The sequence below is a fragment of the Panthera tigris genome, chromosome D1 (genome assembly GCF_018350195.1).
Source record: "Panthera tigris isolate Pti1 chromosome D1, P.tigris_Pti1_mat1.1, whole genome shotgun sequence".
Taxonomy (NCBI): Eukaryota; Metazoa; Chordata; class Mammalia; order Carnivora; family Felidae; genus Panthera; species Panthera tigris.
Window position 1 is genome coordinate 1,683,195 of NC_056669.1, and position 17,021 is coordinate 1,700,215.

The following is a 17,021-nucleotide window of genomic DNA, read 5'->3' on the forward strand; positions in this document are numbered from 1 at the left end:
GGCGTGCAGACGAAAGGACTGGCCAGCTATGAGCCCCCTGTTTACATATCTCCCCCTCCCTCCCTGTATCTCCAGTACACCTGGCTGCAGGAGCATCTAGCTCCCTATTTGTCCCAGAGGTAGCAGCTAGCAATTTCTCAGGGACTTCAGAAACATTCAGAAAAAACAGAGTTCCTTGTCTTCCATAGGGACACATACACATGCAGAGAGGTGAGTAGATTTCAGTATGTGAGTTGATCATTGAGTGTCCTATTAGAGTGTGTACATTTCTCTCTGCTGGTGATTGAAATATGTGAGGGCTATGCCCAAGAGTGAGTTTCAGCCTTTGTTAAGTGTGAAGGCAAGGTTCTGAAATGACATCTCTCCAGTATGTTCCCCCCAGCACGGTCTAAAAACACGAACATGATTACTGCCTTACTACAAAAAATTGTCTGACAATCCCATGGTATTCTTTCTTTCCATTGGGTAAGTATAAAGAATATATTTAATAAAGGGAGCAATTAAAAAAAAATTTTTTTTTTTTAACATTTATTCATTTTTGAAAGGCAGAGAGAGACAGAGTGCGAATGGGGGAGGGGCAGAGAGAGAGGGAGACAGAAACAGAAGCAGGCTCCAGGCTCTGAGCTATCAGCACAGAGCCTGATGCGGGGCTTGAACTCATGGACCACGAGATCATGACCTGAGCTGAAGCTGGCCACCCAACCGACTGAGCCACCCAGGCGCCCTAAGGGAGCAATTTTTATAACTAACATGATAAATAATTTACCCAATATTTGTCAAAAATAATGGATAAAACAGAAAAAGCCTGTTTTCCTGCAGTCACCACCGTAGAAAAGATGTAGATCTGTTAGAGATCATCTGGACCCCTGGGGGAACTTAAGGCATCTTCAGGGGTTTGGGAGATCAAGCAATTTTCACAAGGTGGGACATTCTATGCCTCTTTTAACTGCTTGACATGTTCACCGGTGGTGCAAAAGCAAGGGTAGCTGAGGCAGGCTCAACTTGGAAGGGGCCCCAAGGTTTCCACTCCCTGGTGGGTACACCCTGTGCAGCCCTCTGACCTTGAGATGGGGTGCCACGCCTGCAGACAGCATGGGCTGTCATTCCCATGCTTAATTTACTAATCCGTTGACTGAAAGTTCATAAAGGTCATCCACTGGGCCCGGTCTAATCAGGTGAACCCTTAAAAGGAATGAGCCTCTTTTCTGTTACAAGAGGTGTGATGGGAGAACTGATGGGTGGGAAAGTTCTCTGGCTGGCTCTGAAGCCAGACATGAGGAATGTGGCGGCCTCCACCTGCTGAAAGGAACCTCAGTCGACAGCCAGCAAAGAAATGGGGAATGAGTCTCACAACTGCAAGGAACTTAATTCTGCCTCAAAGGTCTGAACTTGGGAGAGGACCCCCAAGCTGCAGGGGAGAACTCAGCCCGGCCCATGTCTTGATTTAAGCTACAGGAGATCCTTAGTGGACATCCATGTAGGCAGTTTCCCCATTACTGACAGGCGGGACTTCACGCTAAAAGAGGTGTTGTTTTAAGCTGCTAGCTTTGCAGTTCTTGGTGATGAAACACTGGAAAACTAATGCGGCTGCTAAAACTGCCAGCACCTTGGCCCAGATGGAGACTGGGGCACACAACTGTTCCAGAAGCCATCCGGTCTCCACCTCCATGCACGCACAGGAAAGGATCCCCGTTTCCCGGAAGAGTTCCTTAATAAAGGGGTAAAGATTACCATCTTGACTGAGTCCCAAAGCTTGAGGACAAGTCATTTCACGTCCTGGGTGATGAGATGAAGCACACACAAGGCACGCGGGCGGCTCAGTGACCCGTGATCTGCCTGCAGGAAGGAGCCTGGGCCTGGAGTCCTGATCAGAACCAGCAGCTGTATTCACATAAGGCCATTTATGGCAGAAAAGCTCTGGTTATCGAGACTGAGCCTTTAGCAGACATTTTTCTCAAAAATGCATTCTCTAATAAGGCTATCTTCTTAAACTTTATTTAAATTCTAGTTAGTTAACATATAGCGTAGTAATGGTTTCAGGAGTAGACTTCAATGATTCATCACTTAAAACACCCAGTGTTCATCCCAACAAGGGCCCTTCTTAGTCCCCCATCATCCATCTAGCCCACCCCCCACCCTCTTCCCTCAATCAACCCTGTTTGTTCTCCGGTGGTTAAGAGTCTCTTACGGTTTAAGGCTATTATTTCAAGGAAAACAACTGCCAGTTTTCATTGCCGATGATAAAATTCAAGTTTGCATGCAAAAATTAGAAACTTGTACCCCATCGTTTACAGTAGCACTTTCAATAATAGCCAAAATATGGAAAGAGCCTAAATGTCCATCAACTGATGAATGGATAAAGAAATTGTGGTTTATATACACAATGGAATACCACGTGGCAATGAGAAACAATGAGATATGGCCCTTTGTAGCAACGTGGATGGAACTGGAGAGTGTTATGCTAAATGAAAGAAGTCACATAGAGAAAGACAGATACCATGTTTTCACTCTTATGTGGATCCTGAGAAACTTAACAGAAGACCATGGGGGAGGGGAAGGAAAAAAAAAAGGTTAGAGATGGAGGGAGCCAAACCGTAAGAGACTCTTAAAAACTGAGAATAAACTGAGGGTTGATGGGGGGGTGGGAGGGAGGGGAGGGTGGGTGATGGGCATGGAGGAGGGCACCTGTTGGGAGGAGCACTGGGTGTTGCATGGAAACCAATTTGACAATAAATTTCATATTAAAAAAATAAATTAAAAAAATTAGAATTTTGGAAAAGTTACATTCTCTGTTGTAAACCTAACAACCTCTTCAGACATAGAGACTTGTGAGCTGAGTGGTATACTAATGCATGTGATTGTTTTAATATTGTGTTATGAAACGTATCAACATTTAGAAGATCCTCATAGCTCAGTGAACCAGTATTTTCCAAACCACCGATGTGTGATGTTATGAAACCGTGCCTAGGTAAAAAATCCATTCAGAGTACAAGATAACCAACGGCTTTTAACGTAGCTGAGTACAAAATGTCGAATCATTGATATGGTTCCAGATTCCAAACGGCAACAGCCTTTAAGAACTGATGCTTGAAAAATACAAATATAGAACAAAATCAGGAAATTTTAGCCCAGAAAGGTCCTGTCCCTTGTCCTCCACTTCACATTTCATGCTACCTGCTAGCCAACTACTAAACCAATGTCCTACATAAAATTAAGAAAAATGGGGGTGCATAGGTAGCTCAGTTAGTTGGGTGCCCAACTCTTGGTTGGGGATCAAGCTCCACGTTGGGTTCCATGCTGTGGGTTCGGAGCCTGCTTGAGCTTCTCTCTCTCCCTCATGCTCTCATAATAAACATAAAAACAAAAGAAAACAAAACCCCAAACAAATAGCACCCTACTGCTGAGATCAGTTACTCTATTGATTAGAGTGACTTACGTTACTCTAAAAAAACAGACCCACATAAGTATAATGCGAAATGGCTCAAACACAGTGAAGGTTATTTCTTGCTTACTTAACAGCTGCTGGCTTTACTCCACACGGAGCCAGGAGCCCTGAGGTCCTCCTGGTTTGTGGTTCGGTCATCTTTTATGGCTTTGTTGTCTGTATCCAGCTGGCCAAAGAGGAAGGCGCACTCCCTTCTTTGAAACTTCCCTTGTCAATGGCATACATCGCTTCTGGCCGCATTCTGCTGATGAGAGTTACATAATGGCCACACCTGGCTAGTAGTTCTTTTTTTTTTTTTTGAAGTTTATTTATTTTTGAGAGAGACAGAGACAGCATGAGCACAGCATGAGCAAGGGGCAGGGGAGGGGCAGAAAGAGAGAGAGAACCAAACATTCTCTGCATTAGCAGCACAGAGCCCAACGCAGGCTGGAACTCACTAAACTGTGAGATCATGATCAGAGTCAAACCAAGAGTGGGACGCCCAACCGAGAGTGGGGTGCCCTGGTAGTAGCTACTTAGCTGTGGCTGGAGACAATGGATACTGGTGGATAGCTGGCTGCGTACCACTGTGGTGTCGTGCCTAGAGATCGGTTTGGAGTTGGAGCTCGATATGAATCTTGGTTCTACAGCTAATTATTTCTGTGGCTTTGTATAAGTTACTTATCTCTGAGATTCCTTCCTCCTTTTTGAAGCTTCAGGACTACAGGGACCTTTCCACTCTATGCCTAATTCTAGGTACAGAGCAGTGAGCACGACATACAAAATTCCTATCCTCACAGGGTTTACGCGTCAGCTGGAGTTTCTATGTTTCTAGACATCCGGGTTAAACTACACTCAAACACTCTAATTTCCTATCTCGTGGAAGTCCAAAGCCCACCCAAGAGTCCCACAAGTTTCTGGAAGGGTAGCATTCGTAGTATCTCAACTGCTTTCCTGACTCCTGTCGCTACACCTGCTGCCTTTACATTTACCACGTTGTCATGGATGCTAAATCCAACCGTTTCTGTTTCCAGCAAAACAACTCCTCCAGACCAAGCGTTTGTGAGTAGTGGTGACTTTCCTGAAGACCCTGTTAAGGGTCATAACGCCCGCTGCAGAGCGGGGTATCTCTGTATCCATACCAGCCATTTTCGCTTTCAAAATCCTTTTTTAGCTAGTCAGTCACCTTGGGTTCTTGTCTGGATTTTTTCCCCATTCGGTGACCAGAATCCCAATTCATGGACGCCTCTCTCCCACCATCTGGCACAGCAGTTCAGCTCTCTTTAGTTCGCACTCCCTAATCTTAAGCAAGTTACTCAGCAGATCAAAAGACCCTCTTTGCAATGATAAAATAATATAGTTTTAGCAGGAAGTTATGACTCCTGAATGCAAAAAAAAAAAAAAAAAAAAAAATCCGTAACCTATTTAAGTTCCCGAGGATAAAGCCGGCAAAATGCTTTCCGGGCAGGGCCCATGTCTCCGGGACCCAGGGTTCTTGGAAGATAATTTTGGGATTCACAAAACCGGGATCAGAGAGCAGCAGTATCGGAGTTCACAATGACGCCACGGCGTAGAAAACGATAACGCCCCACGTCCTGTATTTCTCCAGGATTCGGCTGTGCTTGTTACAAGATTAGCCAGCTGGTGTCACAGGTGGCCGCAAGCTCAGGTCCCGACCGCGCCGAAAACCTCTACGTTTTCCTGAAGTTCGTTAATAAAGAGGGGTGGGAAATGGGCAACACAGGGGAGGGGTAGATGCAACAAGCGAGTTACCGCTGCACTCCACCACTCGTTCTCGGCCTCCTCGGAAAGCGACTTTTAAGGGAGCGTCCCTCCAAGCGCGGCGGCCGGAGGCTGCAGGTGCAGCGGAAGCCCCGCGGCCCAGCCCTCCGAAATCCGGGGCGCGCGACTTCACTGAGGACCGCGTGGACCGCTTCCAACCGCTTCCGGCTTTTGCGACCGGAAAGCTTTACCTCCGCGGCGGCGACCGACGAGCAGCCGCAAAGCGCGGAAGCGGCAGCGGCCTCCCATCGCGGCGCGTGCGCGCACCCGCGCGTTAACGTCCACGGCGCGCGCGCGGCCCGCGCCGACGTCGGGTCCCGTCGCCATAGCGACTGGCCCTGGCAACCGCGAAGCCGAGCAGGCCGGCGGCGGGCGGTGTGAGCGGAGCTGCGCCGGTCGGGTGGCGGCCCCCGGACCCCGCGTGTCCCCGCGTCGTGGCCGCCGCCATGGCGGGAGGGGCCCGGGACGTTCGGAAGGCCTTCCTCCTCACCACCACCCAGAACTACTTCGGCCTCCTGCCGGAGCCCTGCGACCAGCCGCGGGCGGACGGCTGCCCAGAGATCAACAACTTTCTGGACGACGGCAACCAGATGCTCCTCAGGGTGCAGCGCTCGGACGCCGGCGTCACCTTCTCCAACTCGGTACGGGCCCCTCGCCTCCGCCGCCGCCCCTCCGCGCCGCAGGCCCGGCCGGGGTCGTGGGCCTCCTCCGCCTGCGTCCGCGGGTCGTCCCCCTCCCCGCCTCCCTGAGAGCCCGGGAGTCTCTACCCGCCCCCCGTCCCCATGCCTCCCCGCTTCCCCAGAGACCCCGACTGTCTCTACCCGCGCCTCCCCGCCTCTCCCCAGAGCCTCGCTGTCCCCGCTCCCTCCACTCCCAGCCCTGCTGTCGCCCTCATTACCCCCCCCAGCCCTGCTGTCGCCCTCACCACCCCCCAGCCCTGCTGTCTCTCTCATCCCCCTAGCCCTGCTGTCTCCCTCACCCCCCCAGCCCTGCTGTCTCCCTCATCCCCCCAGCCCTGCTCTCTCCCTCACCACCCCCCAGCCCTGCTGTCTCCCTCATCCCCCCAGCCCTGCTGTCTCCCTCACCACCCCCCCCAGCCCTGCTGTCTCCCTCACCACCCCCCAGCCCTGCTGTCTACCTCACCACCCCCCAGCCCTGCTGGCTCCCTCATCCCCCCAGCCCTGCTGGCTCCCTCACCCCCCCCCAGCCCTGCTGTCTCTCTCATCCCCCTAGCCCTGCTGTCTCCCTCACCCCCCCAGCCCTGCTGTCTCCCTCATCCCCCCAGCCCTGCTCTCTCCCTCACTCCCCCAGCCCTGCTGCCTCCCTCATCCCCCCAGCCCTGCTGTCTCCCTCATCCCCCCCCCCAGCCCTGCTGTCTCCCTCACCACCCCCCAGCCCTGCTGTCTACCTCATCCCCCCAGCCCTGCTGTCTCCCTCATCCCCCCCCCAGCCCTGCTGTCTCCCTCATCCCCCCAGCCCTGCTGTCTCCCTCACCACCCCCCCCAGCCCTGCTGTCTCCCTCACCACCCCCCAGCCCTGCTGTCTACCCCATCCCCCCAGCCCTGCTGTCTCCCTCATCCCCCCCCCAGCCCTGCTGTCTCCCTCATCCCCCCAGCCCTGCTGTCTCCCTCATCCCCCCAGCCCTGCTCTCTCCCTCACTCCCCCAGCCCTGCTGCCTCCCTCATCCCCCCAGCCCTGCTGTCTCCCTCATCCCCCCCCCCAGCCCTGCTGTCTCCCTCACCACCCCCCAGCCCTGCTGTCTACCTCATCCCCCCAGCCCTGCTGTCTCCCTCATCCCCCCCCCAGCCCTGCTGTCTCCCTCATCCCCCCAGCCCTGCTGTCTCCCTCACCACCCCCCCCAGCCCTGCTGTCTCCCTCACCACCCCCCAGCCCTGCTGTCTACCCCATCCCCCCAGCCCTGCTGTCTCCCTCATCCCCCCCCCAGCCCTGCTGTCTCCCTCATCCCCCCAGCCCTGCTGTCTCCCTCATCCCCCCCCCAGCCCTGCTGTCTCCCTCATCCCCCCAGCCCTGCTGTCTCCCTCACCACCCCCCCCAGCCCTGCTGTCTCCCTCACCACCCCCCAGCCCTGCTGTCTACCTCACCACCCCCCAGCCCTGCTGGCTCCCTCATCCCCCCAGCCCTGCTGGCTCCCTCACCCCCCCCCAGCCCTGCTGTCTCTCTCATCCCCCTAGCCCTGCTGTCTCCCTCATCCCCCCCCCCCAGCCCTGCTGTCTCCCTCACCACCCCCCAGCCCTGCTGTCTCCCTCATCCCCCCCCCCAGCCCTGCTGTCTCCCTCATCCCCCCCCAGCCCTGCTGTCTCCCTCATCCCCCCAGCCCTGCTGTCTCCCTCACCACCCCCCCCCAGCCCTGCTGTCTCCCTCACCACCCCCCAGCCCTGCTGTCTACCTCATCCCCCCAGCCCTGCTGTCTCCCTCACCCCCCCAGCCCTGCTGTCTCCCTCATCCCCCCAGCCCTGCTGTCTCCCTCATCACCCCCCAGCCCTGCTGTCTCCCTCATCCCCCCAGCCCTGCTGTCTCCCTCATCCCCCCCAGCCCTGCTGTCTCCCTCACCCCCCCAGCCCTGCTGGCTCCCTCACCCCCCCCAGCCCTGCTGGCTCCCTCACCCCCCCCAGCCCTGCTGTCTCCCTCACCCCCCCAGCCCTGCTGTCTCCCTCACTCCCACAGCCCTGCTGTCTCCCTCATCCCCCCAGCCCTGCTGTCTCTCTCATCCCCCCAGCCCTGCTGTCTCTCTCATCCCCCCAGCCCTGCTGTCTCCCTCATCCCCCCAGCCCTGCTCTCTCCCTCACCACCCCCCCAGCCCTGCTGTCTCCCTCACCCCCCCCAGCCCTGCTGTCCCTCTCATCACTCCCCCCAGCCCTTCTGTCTCCCTCATCCCCAACCCCTCATTCTCCCCAGCCCTTCCCCCTCCTCCTCTGCCCCTCTGCAGCCTGGGCTGTTCCCCTCCATCCTCAGAGCCTGGTTGTTCCCCCTCCCCCACCCCCAACCTGGTGTTGACCTTCAGGACCCCCTCTGCCTCCACCTCAGTCCCTCCACCCTCTTAGGGAGCCAGGCTGTCCCCCCCCCCCCCCCCTCCTCCAGCCCTACCCTTGCCCACACCTGTGCACCTGAGCAGAGCACCTTTGTGCTTTTCTGGATTCTTTTAAAGACTGTAGGTATGTTACAACTAAAAACATCAACCTTATTTATCAAACTTTTTTTTCTGCCTCTTGAAGTTCTTTGAGGCAAATTCTAGGGTATCTTTTTTTGGGATATGTGCTGAGCCTATATCGGAGGGAAAGTTTGGTTAGGAATTTGAATCTTTTAGGAAAAGATATAATACAAAGTTTAAATTATTATCATTATTATTTTTGAATCCTGGTTTGAGATATTTTGATGGACTTCCTGCACTGCCTTCACTGGCAGGATTGCTTAAGAAATGGTTCCTTCGGCGATCAGGACTTAAGAAAGTAAACTGTAGCCTCACGGGCAGGAAAGAAAGGCCTCCCACATTACAGGGTCTCAGTAGATGGACGAAAGGCGTGTTTGATTTGATTTTTATTTTTTTCGTTGCTGAATTCTGTGTTTTTTAAAAAACATTTGAGTTAACATCCAGAACAATACTGGTTTCAGGTGTCGAATTCAGTGCTTCATCACCTGCACGGGACACCCAGTGCTCACCCCAGCAGGTCCCGCCTTAGTGCCCCTCCCCCTCCACCCCGCAGCGCCTATTTTACGACCTCTTCCTGTCCTGCTGGCCCGAATCACTAGGTTGAACAGATGTAAGCGTGGAGTGCAGTTGTTTGCATGATGGAGTCCTCCACTCCCTTCGCTAGGATTCTTTAGTCCTGGGCTTAGTTTGATTCTCTTGAATCTACTTGAGTAGAGTTTTATTTCGAACTGAATACAGGCAAGCTCTTGGCTCCGCGCGTGTGTGGTATGAAGACGCGAGAAGGATGCCTGCTCATAGATTGCCGCTGCTTTTCTCTTGACACCCGATCGGGCACTGGTGGAAGCACTTGTGCCCAGGGGCTCGTATGATATTCTCAGCAACACTGTGAGACAGGGATTATTTTTATTTCTATTTTATGGGAAATATGACTCCCGGGTGTGAGCTACCCCGCTTCTCTAATTGGCAGTGGATTTCAGAAGAGGATTCTCTGCTTCCGCCCTCAGGTGGCCCGAGAGGACACACACTCCTCTACAAACAATGAGTCAGGGCACACTGTGGTAAATGCCACTCAAAGTGTAAATACAGGCCTGGGAAAACGGGGAGGGCGTGGATGGGCGCAAATGGGCGCAGATGGATCTTGGGTTGGGTATCGAACGTTGAAGCTGCAACTCTGTAAGGTTAATGCCGTTGCCGCTAGAGCCCGACAACGTGTTTTATGTGGAGTCCTGTACCGCACGACAGACCGTTAGTCACCTTGGAAAATGTTTTGTTACTTATTTATTTATTTGAGAGAGACGGTGTGAGTGAGCAAAGGGCAGAGGGAGAGACCATCCCATGTGGGGCCCGGGCACGGCGAGATCATGACCTGAGCCAAAGTCGGATGCTCGACCGACTGAGCCACCCAGGCACTGTTTTGTTATGTCTTAAGTTGTACCCTAGATGTCTGAGAGTCAGCGTGACTTAAGAAGTCCCCAGATGTTTACTGAGTACTTACTCGGGTTTGGCACTGTCCTGGGTGCTTGCAGTAAAGCCGTGAACACATCAGAATTTGCACAGAGTAACATTCGAGTGGACAAAATAGGCTACAGACATGCATGCAGATGTGTAACATAATCTTGGGCATTGATAAGTGCTGTTTTTAAAAAAAAATTTTTTCTTTTAATGTTTGTTTATTTTTGAGAGAGAAAGAGCGTAAGTGGGGGAGGACAGAGAGAGAGGGAGACACAGAATCCAAAGCAGCCCCTCCAGGCTCCGAGCTGTCGGCGCAGAGCCGGGTGCGGGGCTCGAACTCAGGAACAGTGAGATCATGACCTGATCATGACCCAGACGCCCCAAGTGCTGTTTGTTTGTTTGCTTTTTAAATTTTTAAATGTTTTATTTACTTTTGAGAGAGAGAGAGAGAGAGCAAGCAAGCGAGAGTGGGATACACAGAATTCGAAGCAGGCCTTCGAGAGCTGTCAGCACAGAGCCCGATGTGGGGCTCGAGCCCATACACCGTGGGATCATGACCTGAGGCGAAGTCAGATGTTTGACTGACTGAACCCCTAAGCACCCCGTGATAAGTGCTGTTTGGATAAAAATAGAAGAACATTCTAGTGATGGGGGTGGAGCCTGGAACTGCATTAAAAGAGGCGGAGGGACTACCTGTCTGAATTGGTAAACTTAGAAGTGAGTTACTTGAATGAGTTGTGGGCAGACATAAGGTTTAGAGGAAGAGTGTTCTAAGCAGAAGAAATGAAGAGTCCTGAGGCCCTGAGCTGCGTCTCTCCGTGGTTTCAAGGACCCGGCAAAAGAATCAAGTGACTGCAGCAGTGTCATGGTTGGGGAGTGTGGCAGGCGATGGCATGGGGTGATCCCCGACAACCTTGGACACCATTTAGACTGAGCTCGAGTTCCACTGGTCGTCTTAAACCAGACACCAATGTGATGTGCTTTATCCTGTAGGCTAGAGGTTGGCAAACATTTTCTGTGATGTGCCAGACAATCCCTAGTGTAGGCTCTGCCCGCCGTAGTGTCTCTGTTGAGACTACAGCTCTGCCCTTGTGTCAAAGCAGACAACGCGTACATGAAGCAGTAAGACCGTGCTCTAATAAAACTGTTCTAGTAAACTGTTTATTTACAGACACTGATAAGTGAATTTCATATAATTTTTAAGGGTCATGAGATGCCGTTATTCTTTTGATTTTTTTTTTTTTAAACCTATTTTACCTTGTGGGCTGTGCAAAAACAGGCAGTGGGTTGTGGCAGGCCGATGCCTGATGGGTCCCAGTAGGTGAGAAGTTATTTTGCAAGCTCAAAGAAGAACAGCTTTGTAATTTGAATTAACAGCTATCAAAATTTAGTCAGTTAAGGGGGAATAGCAGTTGCCACTGATAGGGAAACTAGCGGGAGAGGCAGCTAGGAGTAGTGATTTTGTTTCCCTGTTTTCAGGGAATGACGAGCAGCTGTGGTCAAGTGATCCTTTGCTTTAGCTCTGACTTTGTTTAGGACGAAACTCCTCATCCTGGCTGATGCCTGGGAGCCTTGGCCAGTGACTATGGTTACTGTTTTCAAAGTATGATGATACAGTGTGTATTTTCTGCGTTTTCTTTCTTCAGATAAGTGGGGGGAGAAAGTACAAGGGAATGGAGCACTTAATGACTCAGGAGTGAATTTTTCAAATCTACGTATCTGCAGCTTGTTATTCTCACCTGCTTGTTATTGGAATGATCATGCTAGCAATAGAATTTTTTTTTTTTTTAATTTAATGTTTGTTTATTTTTGAGAGAGAGAGTGAGCGAGCAGGGGAGGAGCAGAGAGAGGGAGATGCAGAATCTGAAGCAGGCTCCAGGCCCTGAGCTGTCAGCACAGAGCCCATCGTGGGGCTCAGGCTCATGAACCGTGAGATCACTACCCGGACGCTCAGCCGACTGAGCCACCCAGGTGCCCCTGGCAATAGAATTTTAATGTGTGCAGATGGGAGTTTGAGAAATGCAGCAACACCAAATAAATGCCGGTTTCCTCTTAGTGCATAAAAATATAAAGACCAGGATAAAAGTTTCATGAAATCTCATCTAGAAGGCGTTTTCATGCACAGCAATGAACTTGTTTGAAAGCTTTTAAATGCATATACTTCTCTTCCTGGAAAAAGAAGTGAGAAAAGGTGTGAAATATGTATGTAATGCAAAAACTTCTTTTGGGTGATAGACTTTGCAGCTAATGAACTAATTACTATGAACTGACCAACTTTAAACATGGTTGTTTTCGTGAATTCCAATTTAGCTCATCGAGTTCCAACTTTAAATAATCTAGTTATACAACATTAATAAAAAGTTAGATGCTCAAGTACTTTAAGGAAAAATTTTGATTCAGATGAAGATAATCTAGGAGATAGACAACTTAAGTTCCTTTTGGTAGCTTTGAATTGAGTTAAAAAACACCTTTTAAAATGCTAGTTTCAGGTAAGGGTATAATTAACATCGTTTGTATAGACTTTTTGGAATAGAGTGGAGATGACTACTCATCAGTTTGTAGCTGGGGCATGCAACTTTGTTAGTACCGAGTCTGGTTGGAGTGGAGTAGTTGGCAGTGCATGTGCACGATATTTGTGTAGTGATTTGTGTTTGTGAACCACTTGTCACTGTAGCTTTATGATACAGTCACATGGTAGTGGGGATACATTTAAAAACCCAGATACTCTTAAGGAGCAGGGGTAGATGGGTTGTAATATGCTGTAATTATTTTAATTATTTTTTCCCCCAAGGGGAAACGTTTTAGGGAAAAGTTTGTTTCAAATACTAACTTTTATGAAGGTAACTTTAAGAATCATTTGTTTATCACCTAGATTGATTTTGCTGACACAAAAGATAAAGTGCTGGTGTTTTTCAAGCTGCGACCTGAAGTAATTACTGATCAGAATCTACATAGTAACATTCTTGTTTCATCTATGTTAGAATCACCTATAAATTCTCTCTATCAAGCCGTGCGGCAAGTATTTGCACCAATGTTGTTAAAGGTAAGTAAAATAAAGTAGCTGTACGGTCATTTTTGTTTTTTGTTTTTAACATAGGGGTTTGCATTAATGTCTCTATAAACACAGAGAAAAATATTATTTTATTAATATCATTAGTATTTTGGTTTTTGAAAACGTCTCATAAAAATTGAAAAAAAACTTTAAAGTCAGCTTCGTTGACAAATAGAAGAATGGGAGAAAGGTATAAATGCAGTCCACACAGCTCTTATGTTGCTATACAGGAAATTACAAAGTTTTAACTGTTGAAAGGACTTTTTTTTCTCCCTTAGGTGATGGAGGTACTCAGGCTTTGAGTGGCATGGTGTATTTGGACTTATTTCTCTCAACAGTATTTTAAGGGGGCCAGTTTGATTGGGGTACTTGTGGTCAATGTTTGCTCTTGTCTGTTTTTATTTAGGATCAGGAATGGAGCAGAGACCTTGATCCCAAACTTCAGAATCTTTTGAGTGAACTAGAAGCTGGATTGGGCGTAGTTCTTCGAAGATCAGACACTAACTTATCAAAATTGAAATTTAAGGAAGATGACACACGAGGTACAGAACCATAACTTAAGGTCAAAATAGCTTTCTGACTAGTATGCTAGTAAATTAATTATTTTTTCACAGACTTTTCTGAGCCTGAGCTTCCTTTAAATGAGTAGATTTACAAGGATTTTGAGAAGAGGAAAGTGTAATCTTTAACAATGTGCAAGTCATGGCGAGAGAAAATGCAGTTGCTTCTCACAATTTGTGGTAGTTACGTTCTGTAAAGTCACTGTGAACACTGCATCAGTAACGACTGAATAGAGCTCCTCGGGCGAAAACAAGGTTAGGTTCCTGTGAGCCTCTGGTCATAACATTTTCTACTCAACATAGAACCATAGTTTACGTGTGTTTCTGCTTAAAGACACTGTTATTAATATAGATGGGTGATTACCCTAGAGCTCACTGCCAACAGCCCTGTAACTCGTGCCTGAGTGAAGCTTCTCTAACAAGCATTTTCTCAGGAAGTCACATCGCAGTGTTCTTGGCCTTGGTAACACTAGGCTGTACTTCGGTCCTGTGCTCGGGGGCCATCTTAAACAGAGCACTCACCAATAAAAAGCCCCCAGATGAGAAAAACATGCAGCTGGATAGGTTGCAAAGAGGAGAATTGTTTACAGCAGGAGATCTGAAACAGGCAGCGTGGCTTTGTAGAGCCTCAGCTGGGAACGTATGCGTGGGGTGACTGGAACTGTTTGTTGCTCTGCACATGTCTGTGAGCGGTCACGAAAACACCGCAGGCATTGATTTCAGATTACAAGTAAATGTTAGGAAATGGATGAGTTCATAAATCCGGCATCCGTGAATACATAGGATCGACCCCTAATGGTCTACTTGGCAAAGATACTATATTTTAATTTTAAAAATGTATTTTATCTGAAGCTAGTTATAATTTTATTGTACTTGTAGATGATATCATTTATATGAACAGTTCACATGAAATGCATGACATACACAAATCCTATTTTACAGTACTGGATACAGTTTTACACTCTGCTTGAGCAGTAAATCAGATACTTTTTGAATCCTATAGGCCTAGAATAGTGCACATATTTGCAGTGTGTGATTAAGCAACTAGAAATTGTCCAGTTCTTTGGGAAATTTAAAAGCAAATTGAAAAGTAAGATTATTTTTATTTATTTATATTTTGACATTAAATTACAAGTGTTTATTGATTAAATTGTAATCATTTCTAATTTGGATGGTGTTCACTGAGATGCACGGTATGCACAGTGACCGAATGGTGACACATGTGAACTACAATGGGTCATGTCTGTAAGTCATTAAGGCCACTTCCTTTGAGTAACTAGAAGAAATGAATCCAAACTTAAAATTAGGGCAAGAGCAAAAGTAAATGAATCGTCTTTTTGTCATTCTCATTTTTTCTTCTGGCTGTCATGACATTTATGTTTGCGGGGGAACTTGTAGGGTATTTGCATCAAGAAGTAACCCGTCACCTGGTAGGAAAAGGAGGCGAAAGTGATATGACAGGTTTTAGAATTGTAGCAGTTGCTACAAAGGCTTCGGAAAGCCGTGTGCTGCAGAAGCAAGTTTGCTAGTATTAGATGCAGACCGACAGCCTGCATGTGGATGGTTGACAAACACATACGGGAAACATACTGAGCACCAAACCTGCAAAGCATAAATTTGATGCTGTTAATTGTTGTTAGTGCATTTAGGTAAGAACTGTCTGTTGATAGAAATCGTAAAACTTTATGTACATCTTCGAGAGTACAGGACAGATGCATAATCAGCAAATGAACCAGATAATTTTCTGGCTTTTCATTCTCAATGGGTATTTCTTTTTTTCCCTTTATACCTTTTCAGGTATTCTTACACCAAGTGATGAGTTCCAGTTCTGGGTGGAAGAAGCTCATCGTGGAAGTAAACAGATTAGCAGAGAGAGAGCCGGCTATTTTAAGGAGCTGTTTGAAACCATCGCAAGAGTACGTGGTTCCTACATGGTCACATGCCAGGCTTCAGATGGAGGTGCTTAGGGCCCAGCTGCATCAGAGTTCCCTCTGTTTTACAGCTGTTACTTGATGGTTATGAACGAAGTACATCCTTCATGTGTAGCAGGGTTTTCTGAAGGTGTGCATGTAATGTGGGTACAACTTAGAAACGAAAACTTGTACGAAAGGTAGATTCTAATCTTTAGTACATATTTTTCTCAAAAACGTCATTACTTTTCTGCAGGTAGATTGGAAAAGCAAAGCCTGAAACACTAGCAGACGTTAATCTACGTGGAGGCAGTGGTCCTTTTGAAAGAATGTTCGCTTTATTCAAATTAGCGTTTTGAAGTAATTTGAAGTATGAAAAGCCTTAGTTTTATACTCGATTGATTATTCTTTGAAATATTCAGAGGTTGAATAAGTGAAGATTCTTTTCAAAATAAATGCCTAGTAATTTTCTCTTTATTCCCAAGATTGTTTCAATAATACCATTTTAGTGAAGTGTTTGAAATGGTTTTAAGCTCTTTTTGTGATAATGATGGAATATAAAATAAGAAATCTTGAACTCTAATTGTATTACTGGTAACGTGCAGCACAGTGACCGAATGACGACACGTGTGAACTACAGTGGGTCATGTCCGTAAGTCATTAAGGCCACGTCCTTTGAATGACTAGGAGAAATGAATCCAAACTTAAAATTAGGGCAAGAGCAAAAGTAAATGAATCGACTTTTTGTCATTCTCATTTTTTCTCCTGGCTGTCATGACATTTATGTTTGCGGGGGAACTTGTAGGGTATTTGCATCAAGAAGTAACCCATCGACCTGGTAGGAAAAGGAGGCGAAAGTGATGTGACAGGTCTCAGAATTGTAGCAGTTGAAAAGTCTGGGAACATGTTGACTGTATTGCCTAAGGTACAGTTACCATTACGTTTAAAAATGAATGCCTTTTGGTTTTAGGAGTTCTATAATTTGGACAGTCTATCCTTACTGGAAGTGGTTGACTTGGTGGAGACCACCCGGGATGTTGTAGATGATGTGTGGAGACAAACAGAGCATGATCACTTTCCTGAGTCACGGATGTTACATCTCTTAGATGTCATAGGTACTGGTAAAGAAGTAAACTTGTGGAACTTTGGAAGCCTGCCTTATTATCTTCTAGTTTTTCTTTCAAGTTCTTACTGAAAGTGCTCCTTAATGTAATAATTGTTGCTTAGGGTAACTTTTAGAGCATCATATAGGATTATTTAAATGGAAATTTGTATATAGTTGGTTAATTTAAATAATATGTGTCAAATTCTTTGACCATGAATACAAGTAAATTTACATAGATTTGTAGTCCCTACGCGTGTATTAATTTAAGCTTTATTTTGTAATGATCTCCAAAGTCTTAAAGGGTATTGGTTTGTCAGTATTCAAAGTGCATATGCTTTTTGACCTAGACAATACCATTGGCATTCTTATCCTCAGGAAATATTACACAAGCACATCGAGGTATATGGGCAGGGACGTGTACTGTGGCATCATTTGTAGGAGTACAGAAACATTGTAGGAGTAGAAACAAATAGCATTCGAGAATTGGTTGTATAATGCTACATCCACACAGTAGGCCCTGCAACCTTTTGAAAAAATAATATGTATTTCTGCGCTTGAAAGGTGCAC

General features: G+C 47.7%; 1 protein-coding gene across 4 annotated transcripts in view; it reads left to right on the forward strand.

Annotated features, from left to right (window-relative positions):
• Positions 1-5,542: 5,542 nt before the first annotated feature.
• Positions 5,543-17,021, forward strand: part of DYNC2H1 (dynein cytoplasmic 2 heavy chain 1) — a 342,976-nt gene continuing 331,497 nt past the window's right edge. For all 4 annotated transcript variants that reach the window (XR_006208595.1, XR_006208596.1, XM_042959288.1 and 1 more), the window contains exons 1-5: positions 5,543-5,847; positions 12,700-12,870; positions 13,286-13,421; positions 15,237-15,355; positions 16,320-16,464. Coding sequence is in view for 2 of the 4 variants with exons in the window: in XM_042959288.1 (XP_042815222.1) it covers positions 5,653-5,847; positions 12,700-12,870; positions 13,286-13,421; positions 15,237-15,355; positions 16,320-16,464 (766 nt within the window). In the remaining 2 variants the exon portion in view is untranslated. The remainder of the gene's footprint in view (positions 5,848-12,699; positions 12,871-13,285; positions 13,422-15,236; positions 15,356-16,319; positions 16,465-17,021) is intronic.